Genomic DNA, 25,187 nt, shown 5'->3' with positions numbered 1-25,187 from the left:
ATTCTGGCCATGTAGCTCTATGGCACAGGGCAGAATGAGAGTGTTTCTCAAGGGCAGTGCAATTATTCAAACATAAAATAATAAATAGATAAATAAAAAGTGGACGTCACAGCTCCATACAGAATAAAACTGTAAAAATGATTTTGATACCATACATTAACCGCTTTGCAATGCAGCCCACTACTCTCTTCCTTCCTTCCCTCCCTCCCCCTCCCATCTCCCTGCACTGACAGAGCAAATAATAAAATGTGCCACGGCAAGTGGCTCGCCAGCAGCATGAATCGCATTGCCAAAATGCAATGAGGCAAACTGAAGGATAAATTGTGGTATGAAAAGAATGTCAAATGGTGGGGACACTCAAGCTGTGGCTATACAACTAGAGGTTACAATTTTGGTTTCACACCTCAATGTCATATCACTGGTCCATCTCCTTTTCCGAGATATAAAACTGTTCTTTATCAGAATTTAGCCCGAGAAATAAAGGAAAAGAAGACAAGAAGGTAATAATGATTTTATGCGCCGGCCCTCATGTTTTAGGTGCTAACCTACTCCCCAAAGGCCTGACAGCTGCCATAACACTGTGTGCATTTTGAAAATGTCTGGTAGATTTTACACTAGACACCCACACTAACAACTAGAGAAAACAAAATGTTCATGGCCCACAATGATCACCATTTGCTCACCGTTACAGTTCATACTGAAAATGCTCATAGAGCAGACGAACAGTGAAACTTCTCACAGTCACACTTGGTGAATACACTCCTATCTTGGCCTTCACACTGATGAAAACATACTGCTCGTTTTAGCATGTGGGGACTCACAGCGGAAAACATTTGTCCATTCTGGTGCCTGACTCACAGGTTAACAAACACTATAGAGGAAGCCTGGACTTGCAGCCCACTTGAAATTGGAAGAGCACATTACTTTAGAAATGTTGTCTTTAAGGAAGCAGCGAGCCGTGACCCTGATGGATAGTATTTGGATTAAAGAACGAGACGAATTATTACTTGCAGGTTGGCGAATTAAGCTATGTCAGGAAACACACATCAGGACATGGCCACATAAGTCAGACTCAATATGTTACAGCTAAATATAAAAAATGAACGTGTGATCATTGAGACAATTCAGACAGCATTTGTTGGTGACTCCTGCACGGTTACATGGAGAGCAGCAGGATGCACCACAACAGACTGTTGGGTCTCATTCCATGTCGAATCAGTAAGACTTTGATCACACTGTCTTTTCTGAAGCCAAAACAATCATTAGCAAACTGTCCACAAACAAAGTCCAAAACAAGACCAAATTCCACTCACGGTTCAGTACCCATACTGAAGATTAAGTCACGTTCCACCTCAGCGTCATGAGTTCTTACAGCACATGATCAGTACACAACAAAATCGGATATTACTTGAGAGAAAAATGCAATTAAATCTAACTTGCTTTCCACGAGGCTCTGACCGATAAAGCAGGAATGTATATTTTAACATGCACTAATAAACACAATATCCACAATTATTATCACAAGATAGTAGTGACACACAGACTGCAACCCCAACTGCAGTAAGCTTTTTGTAGCGCTGAGCAGATACAACTTATATCAATTAGAGCCTGAACAATATGGGATTTTTAAGACCAATACCTATTTTGATATTTGAGGATTTTAAAATCTCATGTTCAGATATATCGGACAGATATTCTCCCCCCCGCCTTCTTTTTAGAAACACATCACATAAACAAAGATTATCCTAACATTTCTTATGTGTTGTTATGAGACCTCAAGACCTCACTAAGATAGCATGACATTATGCGGTTTAAAAATAATAGGGTTTGGTGATGTCTACAAAATTTCCATCGGACGATGTCTTCATTGAGACATCGGGATGGACGATGTCATCAGGGGCAGGGGGGATAGCGGTCGTGTGGGGAGAAGAGAATTTCCGAGGAAGGAGCGAAAAATATTTAAAATTTCTAATAATAATGTTCGTGGTTATTAAAACCTGCTTTCACATGTCGTCATGTGAAAAATTTTGATTTCTTTTGCGGGGGGGCAGGGTTTTACAATCACGATGCCTGCTCAACCAGCGACCATCTGTCATCATCGATGGCATCGTCTATCGGCCCAACCCTTTGCTTTCACCTGTCTCCAACAGGGGAGTTTCAGTCCCCTCTGGTGGACAAACTACACAACAACACCACTCATAACTAGATTTATTTTTTAGAGTTTTATTTTTTTAAGTCTTCAGTCTCTGTCATTTATCGGTTGCCATTAACAAAGATACCGATTTATCTGCAAATAGCCCATATCTGCTGATAATATGTCTGGGTCTACAATGTCTAGGCAATCTGATTGGACTGATCAGTTTACAGCGCTGACTGAAAAGAAATCTGAAAAGTTAATAATTGACCTTCATGTTTGTCAACACTGAAACAGTCACTCTGTTCAAACTTCATCTGATACACAAACAGCCCGCCTCAACACACACACACACACACACACACACACACACACACACTAACAGGAACACCTTACAATACAGTCCACACTATACAATAGCAACGTATAAGGGTACTTCATCAAAGTGGTGTTACTTTAAAAGATAGATACATGGATTGCGTTCAATATTATAGGTGTCCAAGTGATCGAAATAACTTGGCTTGCTTTTGAAACACACAGCTGTAACAAAAGAAACCTTTCAGATGGATTACAAGGCTTACGTTGGGATAAGAAGTTTAGTGGCATGTAAACTAAGTCCGAATAGTTCAGGGTTCAGAATACTTGTGATCCCTCAGTTACAGCATTGCACAAAATTAACTCTATTATTCACACATACCAAAGTCTGACCCCAGACACATTCTAAAAGCTTGTTAATGAATGAATGTCATTATTCGTGCAGGGTCCTATTCAGTTTTGGTACAGTCAGGAGTGCTCAATGTATATCCTTCACTTTCCCCATTTTATGAGTTGTTTATTTACTATAGGTTTGGAAAGCATCAATTTTAAAGATCAGTTTTATCACAGATCAGATTAGTAGCCTGTCTCAGCTGATTGATTGAACGAGTACTACTTGAATATTTCTAGCAAGAATACCATTTCTCACAAGTGAAAGCTAGAACTACTTTGCAGTTCTCCTTGGTACTTTTAACATACCTTTCTAATGGTCCCTTTATCTGAGTCTAACACAGGATGGGGAGGTTGTCTTGTTTCAGATATGAACAATCCTTCCCACTTCAAACCAGCCCGTTTGATCAGCTACACAAGGTACCACGAGATAGGCCTACTAAAGTCTCTTTTTCAGAGAGTTATGTGGCTATAACCCAAGGGAGCGCCCTCTGCTTCCCAGGCAACACATAATTCTAACCAGGGGGCAGAAGTCTGGCTGAAGTTATTCAGCAACAACATTTAGTTCCACAAGATTCAATCTCAAAACCAGTTGCAGACCCCTCTTTGTTGCAAACTTTTAGAACCCTTCTTTACTCTGTAATACAAAACACTTTTGAGGATAAAGCATCAAGAAGACAGAAAGACTTCATCATCAGACACTATATTTTGGCAGTTGAGGCACATTTAATGGCACTAGTTTGCCTCCAGTGTATCAAAATGTCAATTTGTTATCTGAATCATCAGTGAGGAACAAACCACTTTTTTTTTTTTTTTACTCTTGTTTACAAGCAGAGAGCACTGTCAAACAGTTCGATAAGACTTTACTGCACAGGCTCTTCCCCACCTCGATCCTAAATGCTAGCATTATTTTTGGAACGACTGCAACACAAAACTGAATTAAATTACAGCAGGAAAGCCAAAGTGGAATGTAGATGTTTTATGCCAGATGTACTCCATGACCCTCTCTCTCGGTTGTCCTGTCTCTAAATCTTTGTGTCTGCCTCCCACGAAACAAACACACAAGCTTGTCCTCACTGCAAAGTTTCTCAATCGCCAAAACTGCTCTCTGCCTTCAGTGTGTATCTGACAGTACAGATATATCATGTCAAACATGCACTGCCGCACGCACGCCTCAGACACTCCTGCGTGTTGGGTAAAAGGTTATAGGCTACTGAGAATGACCCCTGTGTCGGGGCCAGCTTAAGAGAACAGAGGTGATTTCTGGTTCATATATTAACTTCCTCGAGATCAAAGTTCTGGTGGGTTTTGACGCACACAGCCTGTGATATTGTGACACACAGACACACATAACCAGCATTAACTTTGCCCTAATTGGCTGATCATTGGGCAAATATATGCATGGTTACACATACGCATCTACCTTTTCATCCTTTACAGCAAAAGGTGTAATCATCCAGAGTTCTCCAAACAGGGGAAAGCACATGACATGCTGTATGCGATTTCACTTTAAAAGACTAGCATGAGATAACACTGTTGCTATTACTAAAGGTGAGTAGGAGTTCCCGGGTGGCCTCAACTGTGTGTTATAGACACAGCACACGCTTCACAATATCACAGGCCTGCGAAGAAGTTGAGTTTAATATAATTTAATATTTTATCAAAGTAGTGGTAGTTCCAAAGATACTTTAGAGATATCTTTGAGAATGTCGATGACATTAAATGCACATATTCTTAAAATCACTTTATACACATTTCCCTATGGTTCAGCCTGACTTATGTTGTACTTTCGGGAACCTTGGATCTTGAATTGAATTTGTTAATTAAATTCTGTGGGTTTTAGCAATGCTTTCCAGCACAGCGTGTCTGTAACATGAGCCCACTGGTGGGTCGGAGAGCGATAAGCGAATTTGGTGAATCCAGAAAAGGTCTGTGTCTCAGAGTCTCTAATAATGTAGAAAAAGAAAAAGAGAGATTTATACTTGCAACACCAATCAGCCATAACATTATGACCACTGACAGGTGAAGTGAACTGATCATTATCATGGCAGCCATCAGCGAGTGGGACATACTAAGCAGTAGGCGAACATTTTGTCCTCAACGTTGATGTGTTAGAAGCAGGAAATATGGGCAAGCATAAAGGATTTGAGCAACTTTGACAAGGGCCAAATTGTGATACTATGACGACTAGGTCAGAACATCTCCAAAACTGCAGTTCTTGTGGGGTGTTCCCTGTCTGCAGTACACCTTCAGAGGTCTAGTGGAGTCCATGCCTCGACAGGTCAGGGCTGTTTTGGTGGCAAAATGGGGACCTAGGTGGTCATAATCTTATGGCTGATCGGTGCATAGCAATATGAGCTTAAACCTCTATGACATGGCATGATGCACTAACACATTCAGGTAAGACATACAGGAATTTCACTGTACTTCTAATATACAAAAAAAACAAACACAGTATGACAACATGACAGAGCTCTAATGTCAGTACCTTCAAACAGATCACTGACACACACACACACACACACACACACACACACACCTTAAAAAGGTGAAGTAAATGATTTTGGAGAAATCCTACACCATGAAAAGTACCACCATACCGAGCGAACAACGACACAGCAAGTAATGTAACTAACGTTAGCTAAGGTGTGGGTTAGCAAACTGTCGTTACAGCTGCTGCTACGAAGCCAACATGAAGAGAGGACTAGGTGGTCCCATGGCCAGTGCAACGGCTCCAAAAAGTGTTACTCAGTACTCGCTGCTATAGATAACATCACAAGAATGTTACCTGACACACAAATCATGGCTGGACCGGCTGGAATAGTATTGTGTGGCACTTTGTTCGTTTTCCAGAGCCAGGGCTGAGTACAAACACCAACAGACATACGGAAGTGATAGTTAGAGGGCTGTGAGGAGATATTTACCGAATTTTACAAAAAGACTTGTATTGGATTAGAATCGCTTACCCCACCATTAATTGTTTAATGAAAGTGACAGTGAAGTCTCTCAGAATGCAAATGATTCTTGAAAAGGTCACTTGTCATTAGATGTGGAGGGGACGTGAACAACAAAGAATGTAAAATGGGTGTGCATTCATCCACACTCCCTCCCTCCTTCCACCTCACCAGTCTCCTCCTCCGTCTTTACCTGCCCCTGACCTGATAGGTAGAATGGATGACTAAAATAGTGCCAGAAAACGTTAGTCCTCAAAAGCATGCAGGAATAAGATTTAAGGTTGCATTAAAGCAACACAAAAGATCGGCTGTGTCAGAGAAGCAAGGCAAAGGAGGAGGTTTAAAAAAAATAATAAAAAAAGGTCCCAATTATCAACAGCAACACTCGCTCACACAGGAAGAACAACGTTACCAAGGCTGACTGTGTTTGTGTAGACAAGACAAATGCTTGTGACTGGACTAAAAAGTGAGTAGTGGCGGCATAAAGGTTAGAATGGAAAGGTAGATGATGGGCTCGAATTCACAAGCAGTCTGGGAAACTCTGCCGAAAAGACAAAAAAGAAAAACTCTACCCTTTAACAGCACCTGCAAAAAGGACCGTTGTGCAAGATATTAATACTGTATTAAGTTGCATCATTCATTCTAGACAATTCCCTGACTTAACACATTTCAACTCTAGTCCTAAATATAGATGAACCCAAGCAGATGATGTTAGATTTGAACGTAGCAACGTCAAATGTAAAACTAGCTGTATTAGTATATAACAGTGTGCAATTTGTCATATACTGACAGGACTATTAGAGCAAAATGAAACTGCTGCCTTTCGGTCTTGACTTTCATCGTCACTCAGCCACTTTACCAGCTGTGTCAACAAGATGCTCCAGCCTCCTGCTGCCCCTCCAGTATATAATATTCTGGAAAAACACCAGATTTCTTACATAATTCTTAAATAATTCTTTCAGTGCATGCTGCCATCCTAGGCCCTTTTTCACATTTTTATTGGGCTGCACAATGGAAAATTATCTTTTTGACAGTAGGTAAGTAAAGTTTATTTAATATGGCACCTTTTAGAGAACAAGTCAAAATGCTTTACAAGAGTAAAATAAGTCATATATATATATATAAAAGACAACAATCAAACAAAAGCAACAATAATGCAAAGATAAGTAATAAATAATAATCATAATGGTGAGACAAAGGCCAGCTTCAATAAAAGAGTCTTCAACTGTTTTTAAAGCCATAAGCAGAGACAGAAGAACACCAGTTTAAGGGAAGTGTCAGAGCCACCACTTCAAATGCACGGTCACCTTCAGTTTTCAGTCAAGCACATGGAACAGCTAGTAAGCCCTGGTTTGTGATATAGGGGTTAAGCAGGTTGGAGACCATGCAGGGCTCTATATGTAAAAACGAGCACTTTAAACTGAATCCTGAACCTGACGGGGAGCCAATGCAACAATGACAGGATGGGTGTGATGTGACTTGTCCTGCTAGACCTGGTCAACAGCCTTGCAGCAGCATTCTGGACAATTTGTACTGTAGACGGTCAAGAGACAAGTTGCTGAGGCAAGTGAAGATGGAGTTACAGTAGCCTAATCAGGATGAAATGAATTCATGAATGGTCATCTCTAGTTCTGGGTTTGACACAACAGGTTTGAGAAGCAACAATAAAGGTCCTCAGTCTTATCTGTGTTAAGCTGTAAAAAGTTGTTAGCCATCCAGTCAATGGCAGTCACGCAGTTGTTCAGTGCAGTCAGCTTATAGCAGAAAATCAGCAGGATATCATCAGCGTAACAGGGTTAAGAGAGTAAAGGCTCGTGTAGACTACACGACTTTTGTCGTTGGCTGATGGCCGTGCTGTTCACACTACACAACTTGCCGTCTTGTGGTATCTTGAAGTCTTGTGGGGTTCACACTGCGTGAGCTGACAGCGGCTGTGTCACCCGAAGGCTGGTCTCCAAACCACATTTTGTCAAGAAAACACGTGAAATGGGAAATGACGCAAACCTACACATGAAACAGCTGTTGTCTGTTATTATAGCAATTGTTAACACAAAGAATATGGGTGAAAGAATTGATTAGCATACGCAGAAAGCAGGGATTGTCTGAGCTACACAGAGAGCTGGAGGTGAGTAAAAAGTGTTTTGCAGGGAAAAAGTATCTGCCTGCTCTGCCAGTCGTTTTGATGCATTGTTGTGTAGTTCACACATAACGATTGGCAACCGCCGATCGATCGTTGATTTACCCCTGATCACAGCCTGACAGTCGCCGAGCTCATAGAACAGCAAATCAGGCTAACATCATCAGAAGGCATTATGTCAGTGGAGACCCTGAGCTGTTTCAGTGGAAGGCTTTTGAAGGAAACCAGATTGCAATTTATCTACAATGTTGTGTGCAGCCAAGGCGGCACTGAGCTGTTAAGGTCTTTTCAGACGGGAAGCGACACTCCTCCATGTTATTTTCGTCAATCAAGTTTCCCTCAGCGCTCTCATAAAAAACTAAAATACGACCAGAATTCAGAGCGATTGAAAAATCTCAGCAGCGCTGTCTTCCGCCATGTTGTCATTTACCCAAACAAACCCACGTTGCATACAGCGCACGCTGGACAGTATTGCGGTGAGTCTATAATAGCGCGGTAATCAAACCCGGTTATCATGGTAATTAAAATGTGTACGGTAATAATAACCATAGAGAATTTTACCATGGTTTATCATTAAACCAGTAATCGTTTCATCCCTAATTTGATAGCTTAACTAAATGTAGTCCATCACAGACCGATCAAGGACATGGACATCTTTCTAGCTTTGTGTACTCAGAATTGTGATTTATTTACAGTATAGACTCTCTAAAGAAAAGTCTTTGCTTCTAACTGGAGCAGCAATAACAGGAACAAAATTGCTAAAGAGAAAGTTCTTGATCAGAGGAGAGGGAGAGAGGCATGTCCCCTAAAACCCAAATTGGCCTAGAGGCTAAATTCTGCTAAACCTTATTCTCTCTGTAAAAAGAAATGGCTTTGGATTCATCTACCAGCATAAGAAATTGTTTGTCACAACATTCGCGCTCTCTCATCTTGTGTAGTTAGCTGGTTACCAAACACTGATGTGGGCGAGGAGCATTAAAGCTCACGAGTGACACTCTCTTCACTAGACCCTCTCTGACTTCGCCAAAGCTTGAGGAAAGACGAAGCAGCTTCCAGACACTGCTGGAGCTAAATATTCATGCAGGGTTTCATGATTCTGCTGCAAGCCTGCTCATCACAGTTGGATCAGTCTATCATGAACCATAACTACCATATCATCAATCAGTGCTTTGAGGCCCAATGAAGTAGAATCTGATTAATCTGATGTATTTTCTGTTCTGGGACATAACACGAAGGGGGTCGATTGTAAACCTGCTGGGGAAGAAAGGAATGTCTTGATGTATGATGGGTGTTTAATAGCTTGATCAAACATTCAATTGGATGTTTTATTAGTCAGAAATTTTATTTGTGCCAACAAGCATAGCAGGGTGTAACTACTCAAGACACACTTGCTGTACTTCGCCTAAACGCGACTGAACACTTCAGCAAAGGTGCAGCACAATTTACAAAAATTGTCTTTATGTCATCCCCTTCACAAGATAATTTGCAGAATCAGAGTTTTGACACAACCTGTGACATTGCTCGTTTATTCTGGCTAGTGGTACACCTGTCTATGTTTCTTAACTTCCACTCTAACTCCTACACGACTCATCACAGCTATTAGTTAGACGGTGCCCTGGCAGCATCAAAAAGGAGAAGGTACAGTTCCCTCACAACAGGTAAGAACCCCATTTAGCTAACAGCACTTAAGGGGCAAAAAATTCTGAGGGAGTAGGGCAAGTCTGCGCCAATGCATTCATCTTTTCACTTTCACTGTATTTTCAAAACACCTAGTGTCTAGTTTGGGCCGAGGTATATTACCATTAGTATAAGCGAAAACAATGGTTAAAAAAATAAAAAATAAATAAAAAACAACACACAACACTGACTCACCATGTCATGAAAAAGGGTTTCGCTGACATGATAAATGATACACTGTCTTTAAAAAGCAAATGAAAATGTGCAACATCCCAAACTAGAAACACAGACGCAGTGAGATAAACATGTATTTTTCAAGCGCAGACATAAGAGGCAAAATGTGGCACATGTTGAGACACGCTGTACCACTTCTAATGCAAAACACTTGCGCTTATAATGTTCCCTGAATACTTCCAACAACCAGGACTATTAATTCAATACATACTAAAAAGCATGCAGACTGGATTTGAAGCTTTCAGGAAATAAGATTTAAAAATCTTGCTTACTACATGCCATTTAAAAAATATATCATTTAAGCCTTGCTCGTGGAAATATAATATCCTCCCAGGGCTGCCTGCATCCTACCAAATATAATCTAAACCTAAGTGTCAGCACAGCACAGATATAAACTACTGATGGTAGCAACAGCAGAAGTACGGTCATCCTATAAAGTACCATGGATGTCTGATAAATCAAAGGGGCTTTGCAGCATGCTTACTTATTATCTTATCGCTTTGTTGCAATCATAGCAGCTTAACTAGTTCACCCTGTCCAATTGCAACTCTGGATGAAGTAAGACATGCTAGGAAAAGAACTACAAATGTCTCATGAGACTTACAAGGTGGAGTGTTATGCTCATGAAAAAGGGAGCACTGAAACCTGTGTCCCAGTTGCATTGGACTTTTTCAACCTATTACTTGCCATTGTTGCAACAAGTAATAACATCGGGAATGGCATCAAATGGAGAAAGAGCAGAGACCAAATTTCTGCAACACCTCAGAATTGGTCAGAAAGGTCAGGCCATCACAAACAAGCAGGTTAGCAATCAACTAGTTTCAACCACCTGTAATCACATTTATTCCATTGGATACATGGGCACAAGGGGAAATGTAGTCCCTACTGCAGTGATTCCTTCTCTTTTAAATACAATTGTATAAATACCTCCCTCTGGCGAAGGCGCAAAAACAGTGTTTTATTTTACCTCATCCATTCATTCTGTAGATGTCAAAGTGGCCAACCTGAGACAAAATCAGTCACATGTTCTGCTATGGTGCCAACACTAATACAAAATTTCATTGAAAAAGTTGCTTATTTTGAGGGGGACAACTTCTGGCATCAACCTTTGGTAACAAATGCAAGAAGGAGTTAAAGTTCCCGTGTGCACTTTTCAGCTAAAAAGTGTCAGCCATGACAGAAACTACTGAGTGTAGCTAGCAAAGTGATCATGTAGAGTTTGGTTCTGTGAGACGCACAAGTTGAAAATGTCTTTCTGCAGCAACCACAGCTGTGACACAGTTGGACCGACACCACGTGCAATATCTGTTACCACGTTGATAGCAAAACGCAGGCAAGTGAGGTTAGACGTTCATACATTAGGGAAGAAGAGGATATTGTAAGTTAACGTTAGGTCAAATGCACTCTAATGACAGCCACACACAGGACTCCCTCACACTCGTGCACAGACGCCTTACCCATCAGTACTCACATGCTGGTGCTGTGTCGGTGTCGGTGTCAATAAATGATGCCAATCCGCTGTCAAGTAACCGGACACCGACTGTCAAGAGTGCGTTTGTGTGTGTGCGTTCGCTTCTCTGCTTGCTAACCTCTCACACACACAATCACAGGCACACTGCTGCTGCTCGGGAGAGGAGGAAGAAGGAAAAGGGGGCGTTTATATTATGCACGCGCACACACACACACACTCCTGCTCAGTCCCTCCTATGTAGTGAAGGTGCTAGGACTCTGGAGCTAGTTGCTAACTGTCTACTATAGCTAACTTAGCTAGCAGCTGACACCGTGCTTCTCCGTCTGGCGGATATAGAAGTCTGCTACAGCGCCTGCCTCTTTCTCCCTGTTAAGCTCTCTCGCTATCTCTCTCTTTCATCCCTCTCTTTGACATGATGCAACCAGACACGCCCCCTCCCTCTCCCCTAAGCCAATCACAGAAAAGGGCATGATAGCACGCAGCGAGCGGCACCGTTTAAAGAGCTGGAGACGAACGACACCTCTACATCATAGACTGTACAAAAAAACACCCAGTATATTGACAGTAGGCTGTGTCCAGGAGAGAAGTACCATCATCACAGAGAAATGCATCCAGAGAGCAATTCACAGCCCAGCAGTGAATCAGTTAATCCACGAGACACACAGCGGGCCACCGGAACACCCTCCTCTCGACCGTCCTGCAGAAACCCACCATAACTAACCACAGGCTCCACAGACAGCCGCTCCCCCATGATTTCATTTTACTGAAACTTATTTTCATTTTCAGTACACCTACATCTTATGCATCAGCCTTAGTTGTCGCCATCATGTGTTTTATACACATACATTATATAATGTACAGGTGAAACTCGAAAAATTACCATATCGTGCAAAAGTTAATTTATTTCAGTAATTCAACTTAAAAGGTGAAACTAATACATTATATAGACTCATTACATTCAAAGTGAGATATTTCAAGCCTTTATTTGATATAATTTCGATGATTATTGCGTACAGTTTATGAAAACCCCAAATTCAAAATCTCAAAAAGAATATTGTGAAAAGGTTCAGTACTGTAGGCTCAAAGTGTCACACTCTAATCAGCTAATTAATCCAAAACAAAGGGTTCCCCTTTAATTGGTCTCTCAGTCTGGATCAGTGGAATTCACAATCATGGGGAAGACTGCTGACCTGACAGTTGTGCAGAAAACCATCATTCACACCCTCCACAAGGAGGGAAAGCCTCAAAAGGTAATTGCAAAAGAAGTTGGATGTTCTCAAAGTGCTGTATAAAGACACATAGAAAGTAATAAGAATAATAATAGAAAGTTATGTGGAAGGGAAAAGTGTGGAACAAAAAGGTGCACAAGCAGCAGGGATGAACGTAGCCTGGAGAGGATTGTCAGGAAAAGGCCATTCAAATGTGTGGGGGAGCTTCACAAGGAGTGGACTGAGGCTGGAGTTACTGCATCAAGAGCCACCACACACAGACGGGTCTTGGACATGGGCTTCAAATGTCGTATTCCTCTTGTCAAGCCGCTCTTGAACAACAAACAACGTCTGAAGCGTCTTACCTGGACTAAAGAAAACAAGAACTGGTCTATTTCTCAGTGGTCTGAAGTCCTCTTTTCTGATGAGAGCAAATTTTGCATCTCATTTGGAAACCAATGTCCCAGAGTTTGGAGGAAGAAAAGGAGAGGCACACAATCCAAGATGCTTGAAGTCCAGTGTGAAGTTTCACCAGTCTGTGTTGGTTTGGGGAGCTTTATTAAGTCTAGAGTCAGCGCAGCCATCTACCAGGACATTTAGAGCACTTTATGCTTCCTTCAGCAGACGAGCTTTATGGAGATGCTGACTTTATTTTCCAGCAGGACTTGGCACCTGCCCACACTGCCAAAAGTACCAAAACCTGGTTCAATGCCCATGGGATTACTGTTTGATTGGCCAGCAAATTCGCCTGACCTGAACCCCATAGAGAATCTATGGGGCATTGCCAAGAGAAAGATGAAAGACATGAGACCGAACAATGCAGAAGGGCTGAAGGCCGCTATTGAAGCATCCTGGTCTTCCATAACACCTCAGCAGTGCCACAGGCTGATAGCATCCATGTCACGCCGCATTGAGGCAAAAGAGGCCCAAACCAAGTACTGAGTACATATGCATGATTTATACTTTTCAGAGGGCTGACATTTCTGTATTTAAAATCCTTTTTGATTTCATGTAATCTAATTTTCTGAGATTTTGATTTTGGGGTTTTCATAAGCTGTATGCAATAATCATTGAAATTATATCAAAGGCTTGAAATATCTCACTTTGCATGTAATGAGTCTATAATATATTTTCACCTTTTAAGTTGAATTACTGAAATAAATGAACTTTTGCACGATATGCTAATTTTTCATGTTTCACCTGTATATCATACATTACATGTGTAATTTTTTTTTTTTTTTTTTTTTTTGCACAAAACATACGCTTTATTAGCAGGTAATCCAGGTTTTCCTTAGCTCTGTTTTGTTTTATTTATTTAAACATTTTTAAGTCTAGACATAGGAAAAGGAGGAAGAAAATGGGGTATTCCTATTATTTCCTCTCATTTATTTCTTTTTGTTCATTTACCCAATTTTATTCTTTTAAACAATCCCTTGGAGTGCTGACAACTGTTTCCTCCACACAGAATTTTACACTTTTCTAATTGGGATCTCTTTTAAATTGGATTTGTTATTTTGTAATAGAAAAGGGTATAAGCCCTGAGCAACTCTCAAAGCCCACAAACAAACACCTCTACATTACATTCAGTAGTTAGCCTAAATAGTACAATAACGGGGATCACTATGTGTGACAGAACATTATAAAGTGACCTTTGAATCTGGTACACGACCTTATATGCCAATTAAGTGTTGTTTTTCGTTATTAAAACATAAATGGGCCACAGACATGTTGACTTGTCAAAGTAGGAAAAGCACAGGTTTTACTAATAACATTAACAATGGCTCTGTTCAAGTGTCCCAGTAAGACATAGTGTGACAGTGAGCCAGTATGCACCGTACCAGGACCCTGAAACCAAAACTGCCAAGTGGAATCATAGATTTTAACAATTACACCTGTGCTTTTCACATACTCTCTAATGTCAAAATGACTTCAGACAAAAAAGTCTATTAGGACAAAGTTTAACATAAAATGAATACTAATGTTGTTCCGTATTTGCCCACAGTGTGTATAGGCAAATGTTTGCTAACATGTTTGCTCAAATCAACTTAAAAGGTGTGTCAACATTGTGTTAACTACTTTCGTTGACCCTAATCCCAAGCCAAAGCGAGTTATTGTCAGTTTAATGGAACACGGCCGTCCTTAAAATTACACCTGAGATCTGCTGTAATTTGGTATTAATTATAGGGAAAAATGGAAGCAATGTTCACTTAGCACATTTCCAATTTTAATGAATTGCTAGCCTAACTTCGTGAGTCTTATAGTCAGTGCACAGCAGGTCAGTTGAACATTCAAAAATGTGAAATTTCTCTACAGAGAAGCATGTAGTTCAATACAAGAATGAAATCCAAAATAAGTTAACACAGCTGTCTAAACTTAAATAACTGCCTCAGACCTCTCCATTAGCCCTATAATTTGTACACAGTTACTCAGTTTTTTTTCCTGAGAAACTTCCAAGGACATATATTGTAAAGAAATGATATGAAGTGATGAATCTAGGCTATTTTCATTTGTTAAAATGGATTTGTTTCTTCCATTATTATGCTTATGCTGATTATTAAGCTACTATTTTGCCATCAGGTGTATATTCATACAATGTTGTACTCTTCCTACTTTTGTGGATAACCTCACATAAGAATATCTGATATGAATTTGATTCTAAACATTTATGCCAGATATGAAAGTTGGGTAAACTCCTCATCAAGAAACTTAAAGTGAAATGCAATGATGAGAAAGGGAGAACAAGAGAGGAAAAGTGAGCACTGGAGGTAAATGATGTGGTGCACAGTGTGAAAGAAAGAAGAAATCTGGTGCAGGAAACAGCTGAAAAGGACAGGATTGATTACATGCTCCAAAAATGGCTCTTTGTAGTCTTGTTTTGTAAAGTGGACAATAGACTACTGTGCTTTTATCTCAGGAGCCACGCAGTACACACAGACCAAACTGTGAGCACATTGCATTAAAGCAATTAATTCATTACCACCTTAATCTTTTAAAACTCTGATGCCGAGCTGTAAATGCCTAGCACTTGATCCTACCCTGATTTAAAGGACAAATGCACCATAAAATCTTATTATTATTGTGATATTTCACCCACAAAAATCGTCTTTAACATGTTGGATTTCAAATGTATCCCCGTTTACATGTAGTGATGTAAGAACAAAAGTTCAGTATAACACACGGACATAATTACATGCAGGGACTTGACACAGGTTCTCTTATACGCTGTTGTTTCTCAACTCTTGTGTGTTCTCTTATCGGTTCCAGATAACAGGGTCTGAGTCAATGACATTCCTAAGAGGACGCATTGAAAATCAACCAGCTTTATGGCTTGTATTCAAATGAGTAAGTTAGTCAGTGAGAAACAATAGACAGAGATAGTAGGATTGGGATTCCTGAGCATTTCAAATAACCTATAATTTGTCTGTACTTTGACCTGTTTTTTTTTTTTGATTGCTGTACTCTGCCTCTCTCACTGAACCTTAATCAAACTGCTCTCTCCTTCTCCGTTGCTTACACTCATCTCCTCTCTCTCTCTGCCTGTCCTCCAGCTGTCTCTTAAAGGTTGTGATTAATACCATACTCTCATTGTTACTCACACACCTCCTTTAGAAGCAGAAAGAGTCCTCTCAGACATGCATACAAGTGGGCCAGCCTCAAGCATGCCGAAGTGTTGCATCACCAGTGCTGGTGTAGCTAGGCCACATTGGATCTTGCTAAAATAATTTTTGGGGGCTCCTTCTCTACATAATATACTCTCAATTAGGGCAAGGGGCTGACTGGCACAATAATTCAGGCCAGGAATTTGACTCCATTCCAGCCCACTCTGTTTACGCAAACAGCCAGACTAATTTTGTAGACTAACCCTATTTGTTGATGTAATGGGAAACCAAAATAGGTATACATTTGGCCACTGTGGTAAGAAAATGCTCCACATTACAAACTACAAACATTTGGGACTGACTAACAAGTAGCCTATCTGAACACTGAGTACTCAAGGTGGTACACCCTCAAAAACTCCCTAGAAATACACCAATCATCGCAAGGCTGGACACAAAAAACAATCAGCCTACACTTTAAAAAAAGAGACTGATATAGGCCTACACGCCACAGAGTTTACTCAAATGTTCAAATGATTATGTTGTTACTCAAGCATCAGTCATATCAAATGTATCATAAAACTTCACACATGTTCACTGAACTTGAACATAAGCTACAACAATGAAAGTAGGTAGGCAATAATGCAAAAGTCCAAAAAGCACCCCTTTACAACAAAAAAACACAATTGATTACAATGTTCACTCACTGGAGTCCATAAAGCAAACAGCACAAAAATAAACACATCTATCTTTTAATCATTTGTAAACCATGTAAAATAGGAAATTGGTAAAGAAACAACAAAAAACAAAAGCAGCAACATCATAAAATAATCTAACAATAAAGCTGACACGTTTGCACACTTTAGATGGCACATGGCGAGACTAAGGCCAGCTAGCATTAAAGAAGAAGAAGTGTTTTTTTAAGCTATCAACAGAGAGCAGATGTACCCAGGTGTCTGACCATGCAGGGCTCTATATGTGAAAACGAGCACTTTAAACTGAATCCTGAACCTGACAGGGAGCCGATGCAACAATGACAGGATGGGTGTAAATGTAAATGCTCCGTATTTGTATAGCGCCTTTCTAGTCTTTTCGACCACTCAAAGCGCTTTTACACTACATCTGCATTCACCAGTCATACACTGAGCCTAAGTGCTCAAACCGAAACTAACATTCACACACATTCATACGCTGGCGGAACAGCTGCCAGGGGCAATTCGGGGTTCAGTATCTTGCCCAAGGACACCTCGACATGCAGCCAGGGATTGACCTTCCGACCTTCCGACCTTCCGATTAACGGCCAACCCGCTCTACCTCCTGAGCCACAGCCGCCCCCATGTGTTGTGTGATTTAATTTGTTAGACCTGGTCAACAGTCTTGCAGCAGCGTTCTGGACCATTTGTAGACGGTTCAGAGATGACTTGTTGAGGAAAGTGAAGAGGGAGTTAAAGTAGTTTAATCGGGATGAAATAAATACATGAATGATTATCTCTAGTTCTGGTCTGAGTCTTGCAATGTTACATTAACAGGACAATGATTTGTTGCTCAAAGTACAAGTATTATAGCAAGATTTGTGAGGTTTGTTTGACTGTACAGCTGAAGAAAGGGACCCAATGCGCTGAGCGATCATGGGAGCTATGCTGTCAGAAGCAACAATAGGCACCTCAGTCTTGCCTGTGTTAAGCTGTAAAAAGTTGTTGGCCATCCAGTCCTTAATGACAGTCAAGCTGTTGTTCTGTGCAGTCAGCGGGTCAGTCTCATCAGTATTAAAGCAGAAATACAGCAGGATATCGTCAACGTTAAGTGAAACCTTTCAATTTTCTTATGATGTGACCTAAGTCTCCCAGAGACACCCACCAACTGGTTAAGCCTTTTAGTCAGGATGGTGTGATCTACAGTGTCAAAAGCTGCACTAAGATCTAGCAGCACATAACCAGAGCATTCTGTCACGATCCTGTCCTGAGCTTGTCTGTGTTATATTACTTTGGCCATGCCTTCTCGGTGTTTTGATTTTGATTTCTCTGTGTCTGGGTTTCAATCCTGTCTGTCTGTGGTCTTGTATCCAGTCTTCTACTTGTTTTGTGTGGTGGTTCTGATCTGTCCTGTTATCTCGTTGTCTGCCTTAGTACTTTAGTTCTGTTCCTGTCCCTCATGTGTTAGTTTCCCACCACCATGCTTGGGTTCCGTCTGTTGGTTAGGTGTCATTTATGTTCTCTGCCAGTTTCAGTAATCTGATTTTGTTCATTCAGCTCTAGTCTCTGTTTAGCCTTTATTATTCATCCACATCTTATTTAGTATCTGTCTTGCCTCGTATCTTAGTTCTTAGTCCTGTACCTTAGTTCTTGTCTTTGTGTTCACTCCTGGTCGGTGTACTTCTGTGTTTTGCCCATGTCTGAGTTCTGTTTTACCTTAGCTTCTGTCTGTGTTCCTTGTTGGTGTTAGTTCATTTGTGATCTGTCCGCTTGTTTATATTACTCTGATGTTTAGTGTTGAGTAACTTGTGTTTTGTGTTTTCCCACCTCAGTAATCTGCCTGCCTGCTAGTCTCTGTTTTCCCTTCAGTCTCTCTGCCTCGTTAACCCTGATCCCCCCAGTCACCTGTGTTGCTCACGCCCTGCTCGTCAGTCACTGTGTATAAATGTCTGGTGTTTCTGTTCATTCCCTGTCCAGTCATTGTCGCATGTCAGTCCTGTCCTGTCCTGTCCTGTCCTGTCTTGTCTTGTCTTGTCTTGTCTCGTCTCGTCTCTACCCGTTGCTACCATTTGGATGTACCAGTTCCTGTACTCGTGAGTTCTGTTCATGCCTGTTTGTCCTGCTTGGGATAAATAAACCCTGGAATTCAATCTCAGCTCACAGTGTCTTGCATTTGGGCTCACTCCTGCTGCACTCACTCAGCAAACCCTGACACATTCAGCATAAGAAGACAACATTATGTTAGTGAAGACCCTGAGAAGAGCTGTTTTGGTGGAAGGCTTCTGACGGAAACCAGATCGGAATTTATCTAAAATGTTATGAGCAGTCAAGGTGGAACTCCGCTATTAACACAGTTGGCAATTATTGTGATAGTTGACAAATAATCCAGTAATTGTTGCAGCGCTACTCTTAACATTAATTCTGTTGTCATTTTGTTTATGTAAGAGAAATGGTAGAGATTGTTGTGGTTTTGGGTTTTTGAGTTTTGTTAGTTCCTGTTATATTTTGAACACCTTCCTGGTGTTCCTTGTTTGACTTTTACTTCCCGTCTTTGTGTTTTTTTGTTTGATTGTTTGCACCTGCCCTGATTTGTCTCCCCTGTGTCCAATCATCCTGCCCTGTTTGTTGTATATAAGTCTTTGTCTCCCAGTTGTTCAGTTGTTAGTTCATCGTCCTTCTTTGTCACATATACCTGTCTGTCTCCTATGCCATTTTGGATTTTGCCTTCTTGTGGATTAATGTTGTATTTTGCTGCCTTCCTGTTCTGACCTGTACCTGCCTTCACGCTGAAGCGTAAGCCGGTGTACCTTTTAAAGACTCTGCCTTGGTGTCTGCATTTTGGTTCCTATCTCTTGTTTACTCTGTGCTTGTCTAAATCTGACAGAAAGTGTGTTTAGTGACACTGATTTCTGGCATGCTAATTTAATTTTGCTACCTGTTATCTGAATGAAAAAGACACCATGTTTACTGTGATTTAAACAAGTCACTATCTAAAACACAATGATGAAATGTTTAGTGGTGCCTGATCTGGTATGTCAAAAAGTCAGCTGAGAACACCTCCATAGAGGCTACTGCGGATTTTATCAGTCTACTTATGCTTTCAGTGAGCGCAGCTACTAATATCAAGTATTTAGCAGCAGAGGGATTAAACTTTTTTCAGTTTTTCCCATAACAACCATCTAAGGGCTGTGTCAATTATTGCATAACAGGGCCCAACCTCCAACTGTGTCAATGACAGCAGTCGGCCTTCGTGTACAGTATCTCAAAAGTGATAAAACCTTAAGATTTAATCGAAACTCACTTGTCCAAGAAAGGAAAAGCAAGTTTGCACAATTTAAGATGACGAAGACATACTTTTTGCTTTAACTAGTTCTATCCTATAAAAGTAAAAAGGGACTGAATCATTATGTCAGTCACTCTCTTCCATTTCATCAAGTTCAGCAATACTATTTTCTCATTTCTCTAAATGACAGCTAGTTTACACCTTGGGCAGTCTCTACATGGTACTACCTCTCAGTGAGATAAAGACATAAGCGTGTTGCCAGCCTGTTTTGTGTGCATTAAAGTGCCACAAAAGAAGACATTCCTGCTTTTGTCCATGCTGTCTGGTATTACATGAGTTTCCTGGATAATGTATTGGATGAGAATAGCTGTAGCTTCGATTAAAACCTATATACATAAAGGATTGTAGACTTTTCAAACAATCAGATAATGACTTGCTCCAACAGTTTTGATTATATTATTTGATTGAGTATGTTATTACTCTTTAATGTAACTACGTAAATATTTTAACCATGAGGATATGTTTACAGGACATACAAACAGCCATAAAATCCAACTGGAAAAGATATATTATGTTGTATTTTGCCATGCATTCTTGAGCATTATACCCTTGTCAAATGACTGAAAAGGCTGCTTTTGTTTATTTCTACCACTCTGGCCTCAGAAAAAGAAAATAGCAGCAAATGAGAGAAAGCAGGGATGGGCCATGGTGGGGGCACGGACTCAGTCAACTGGCAAAGAGCTGCTCGCCATGAATAGGTGAATGGCCATTGCTCAGTAACTTCTCTGTTTATTCTCTTCTTTTTCCCCCCTTTCCGTCGCCCCATTGGTCTGGTCTATCCCCCCCCCCCCCCCCCCCCCCCCCCCCCCCCCCCCCCTTTATCTACGTGCTTGTTCTCTCTCTCTCTCTCTCTCTCTCTCTCTCTCTGAAAAAGGCCAACATTCAGGACGGCTGCTGCTTACCACTACCCCCCTTATTTCTACCTCCTCAGTGCAAAACAAAAACTTTCCAACTAGAGTCCAAAAACAAAATGCTTATCATAGCTCTGGGAAGTTAAAGCTATTTGGGGGGGAGGATATGTAAAGAAAAGAGGACAAATCTGATACTACTTGAGCACATGTGTTAACTAGAAACAGCTCATACTCTGTATCACAGAAGTGGGTGATGAAGTGTGGTGGACTTTAGTCAGGAGGGAGGGAGTGTTTATTACGGACACAGGCATACACATACATACATACATACATACTCATACGCTGGAGGACCTTACCTTAAGTTTTCTTCAACAAGGATACCTAGAAGGACACACGGCATATTATACTGTATATATAATACATGAACAAACAGACATACACACGCATATAAACTCTGTTATCACTATCACAGTGGCAGTAACACTCAGGAAGAGATAAGACCAAAGAATACTGACCGCCTTGAGAAATGCACCTGCAGATAAGTATGTAACATGAGCACATAGAAGAGAGGAAAGACAGTATGAAAATCATCTTGTAGCTACTGGAAATTTCATTAGCTAAACAATGAAGAACAGGATGCTGTTTATGTATTGCTTTTCAATGTTTTTCTCGCACACACACACACACACACACACACACACATTCACTGTAGTTAACCATCAACAGGTCAATTCTGGGCACACAAGTACCAGACAGCTGTGAGTGAGATAGTGAGAGGAGATGGTCTACCAAGGTCAATATTAGCCCATTATCGTGTGATATCAAAACCTTTCAACATGCTGTGTGTATGTGCCTGTCTGTGGGGATGTGTGTGCTTATATATGTCTACCTTTGTGAGGACCAATTTCTATTTAGACTTTAAGAAGGAGAAATGTTTGGAAACTGAGGACAATTTGGTTTGGTGAAAATTAGATGAGAAGATCGATACCACTCTCGCGTCTGTCTGTTAGACATGAAACTAGCTTAGCTTACCACAAAGTTTGGAAACAGGGAAAAAAACTGGCCTGGGTCTCTCCAAAGACAAAAAACAGCCTTGCAGCATCTCTAAAACTCACACACTAACATGTGATATCTTGTTTGTTTAATCCTTGTAAATGCGACAAGTGGTTTTACTGAAGTCATAAACATGAAAAAAAAACCAGCAGTAAGGTTGTAAATTTTATTCAAATGTCAAGTAAATAAACATTTAAATATGTAACACATTTAATTACACAATTGACAACAAAAGCATACAAAAGTGATCATGTTTTCTTAAAATATGTTGAAAAATATGCTGAAGTTGGAATTAAAAGTTAGTTTGATTTAAAAAAACAAACAAACACAGTTTGGATGAGTCCTCAGTTCTTCTAATGCTTTCGGGACAGCTGAACACTACTGCCAGTTGATTGGCTCTTTTCCCTCCACTGTCCCAGCTCCTACATCGTCTTTCCCTTCTGTGTTGCAGTAGAAGGTAGTGGGGTCTGGGCCATGTCCAAATGAGCCCCATGACTGGTGGAAAGACATAACAGTGGTGGGCTCTCTTTGATTTAACTCACCGCCATCAATATTAGTGATTACATGAGAGTTTGAAGCAGTGATGTTGCCATATGTTACCACAGTGCTGGGATGTGAGACACTGGCATTGCTGGGAGCACTGGCGTTGCTATTGGTTACAGAGTTGAGGACATTGTCTGCGTTGCTGTTGTTGCTTGGCGTTCCAGGGAGGCCAGAAGGGGAAAAGGTCTGGGACGGGAGCAGATTACTGCCCGGGCTGGGGATAAAGGTGCCGGGACGACTGAAAGCCAGACGCTGGGTGAGTAGCAGCCGCCTGTCGGTCCAATCCTCCTGAGGCTGGCGATGGATCTTCATGTGAGCATTACGGGACTTGATTTTATAGAACATTCTGGAGCAAGGAAACAGAAAGACATGGTTAAAAAAGAAGACTTTAGAAATAGAAACCATCTGTTGGCTCGCCCTGAAGCCAAACACTGAGACGGTTTGTGTTGAAGCTCTCTCCGTTATGACTGGTTCTACTCACTTGCCACACAGCTTGCAGGGGAAGAAGCTGGCCAATGCCGGCACGGGAACCACCTCCTCCAGTCCAAACTGTCTGTCCACTGGCTGACTGATGGGCGTTATCTGGGAAAACAGGACCAATTGTAAGCTACTTTGGTGCGATTAACTTGTTTAGCAGCATTCCACACTGGATAACCACTTGAACAAAACTACCTAAATACTCCATATTGTTTCTCACGCCAAGCACACTTTTCTATTACATTTGTTTCTATTCTCTGAGTCCTGTCCATCAGGGATCAAAATGCATCATGGGAACAGATGACAAATCACAGGATAACAACAACAGGAAAAGAGAGAAATACAGGAAGAGCATGAGAACAAAAGCAACAGGCTGATATTAAAATGCAATCTAAAAGAAACATCTGCTGAGTACCAGAGTCCCTGGGTCAGCTGGGAAATCTTGACAAGACACAAAAAGATTTTAACACTAAATCCGCAACTGCTTCTTTTTAAGGTATTTCTTACAGTTTTCTGCTGCTCCATCTCCCCGTTTCTGTTCTCCTCCTCCTGTTTCTTCTGCTTGTCCAGGAGCCTCTTGCTCAGGTAGTAAAATTCAACACACTGGCCCACGGTCTTAGTCCTAACCTGCAGCATACACATGCAAACACACACATAATGAATACCTAGCAGTCAAAAATGACTCTTTCCATGGCTACCTGAGCTTGGTTCCAAATACATTCAACATATCTCAGAAAACATAATCAAGCTGATACATTCAGTGACACACTGTAAACTGAGCTCCAGCTTTTTATTCAGTGCTTATTTTGTGGATCAAGTTGCAACATGCAGTCATTTTAATAGCTGCAGAAAGGGAACACACTGTGAAGGTAACCATTGAAAGAATGCGGCTCATATAATTAGCAATGCATGAGTAAGGCTTCTACCATTTTCTGTATGAGTGAAAATTCTTTTCCATAAGTTCCCAGGGCTGCAGTGAAGAGACTCTTTTCACTGTTGGTCCAAAAGTCACTACCTACAGCGAGAGAGAGGAGGGTGAGGGGCAAACAGGACATGGGAAACAATTAAAAAACAAATACCAACTGGTCATCCTGCAGAGTGCTGCAAGTAATGCATCCACTGTTGGGAAAAGTCCTGCAGGAACTCTTTAGAAAATAACTGACAAAACCAGTGGCGGATGATGAATCTGCCTGTCACTGTGGATTGTAATGACCATCAGCTTTAACAATAAAACTTGCGTGTACCATGTGTACCATGTTTAATAGCTGGAGGGTGGGTTTTTAGACATTTTAGACATCTAAATGTTGTTAAGCTGTTGTCAGGGGGGCAGCTAAGTGGACACTACTGTGCAGAACAATGTTTACTCTGTACTTTATGTGGTTCTTGGTGGATTTAAATGAACCAGAGAGAGAGGGAGAGAGAGAGAGAGAGAGAGAGAGAGAGAGAGAGAACTGCGTGGAGTTTGGGCTTCAACAAAGGCTACCATTGTACGTTCAGTGGGAATGGTTACTCCTTTGCTGTCTAACATTTTGACTGTTGTTGAGAAACACTGAACTTCCTTCACTGCAGCACATTTTAGTTTATTTTACTTCACCACGTCACCCTGCTAAAAGTTGACAACTTTGATTTGAATTCACTTCAAAAACATGACAGGGTTAGAGTCAGCTCATGTTAAATATCCGTAACCAAGCCAAAGAGTTATCTGAACATCGGGTGATCATTTTGGAATTATCCCTTAACAGACGTAGGAAACCCACGAGTTGTGTGTGGGCAAAGGTCAAAGGTTACCAGAGTAGTGGTAGTCTCCTGTTGGTGAAGGCTGTGAGAACAACAGCATCTCCAGCGTGGCCTGCACAGAAGAGAGGGGTGTAGGATGCAGAGAAAAGACAGATGAGGCATGCAATGGTTCAGAAGAGAATTCACTGGATATGAATGAGTGAGAAAGAAAAGTAAGAAAGAAAGAAAAAGAAATGACAAGGAATGAGTGGGTGGGGAAAGATGCATGGAAGGAAGTCACGATGGATGGATGAAAATGATGGAATGAGTGCATAATAAATGAATGAATGAGGAATAAGCAAATTATTATTATAATTATAATTATTATTATTATTA

General features: G+C 40.9%; 2 protein-coding genes across 5 annotated transcripts in view; both read right to left on the bottom strand.

Moving 5' to 3' along the window:
• pcxb (pyruvate carboxylase b) overlaps positions 1–11,652 on the bottom strand; it is a 326,653-nt gene extending 315,001 nt beyond the window's left edge. The window contains exon 1 of one of the 3 annotated variants that reach the window (XM_046063782.1): positions 11,299–11,652. In XM_046063782.1, coding sequence (XP_045919738.1) covers positions 11,299–11,302 — 4 coding nt within the window. In that variant the 5' untranslated portion in view covers positions 11,303–11,652. The remainder of the gene's footprint in view (positions 1–11,298) is intronic. The other 2 variants (XM_046063778.1, XM_046063780.1) reach the window with 2 other exon arrangements.
• Positions 11,653–22,207: 10,555 nt separating this feature from the next.
• LOC123980602 (transcriptional-regulating factor 1-like) lies at positions 22,208–25,017 on the bottom strand. Of its 2 annotated transcripts, XM_046065081.1 has the most exons (6): positions 24,864–25,017; positions 24,002–24,090; positions 23,583–23,702; positions 23,080–23,180; positions 22,656–22,944; positions 22,208–22,550 (listed from the first exon to the last, which is right to left on the bottom strand). In XM_046065081.1, the coding sequence occupies exons 1-6, from the start codon at positions 24,910–24,912 to the stop codon at positions 22,434–22,436; spliced, it is 765 nt and encodes a 254-aa protein (XP_045921037.1). In that variant the 5' UTR covers positions 24,913–25,017; the 3' UTR covers positions 22,208–22,433. The 2 variants fall into 2 exon arrangements, with proteins under 2 accessions (XP_045921037.1, XP_045921036.1); XM_046065080.1 differs by having other exon boundaries at positions 22,208–22,944.
• Positions 25,018–25,187: the final 170 nt, after the last annotated feature.

The sequence above is a fragment of the Micropterus dolomieu genome, linkage group LG12, assembly GCF_021292245.1.
Source record: "Micropterus dolomieu isolate WLL.071019.BEF.003 ecotype Adirondacks linkage group LG12, ASM2129224v1, whole genome shotgun sequence".
Taxonomy (NCBI): Eukaryota; Metazoa; Chordata; class Actinopteri; order Centrarchiformes; family Centrarchidae; genus Micropterus; species Micropterus dolomieu.
Note: the sequence above shows the minus strand (reverse complement) of the source record. Positions and strands in the feature narration are given on the sequence as shown.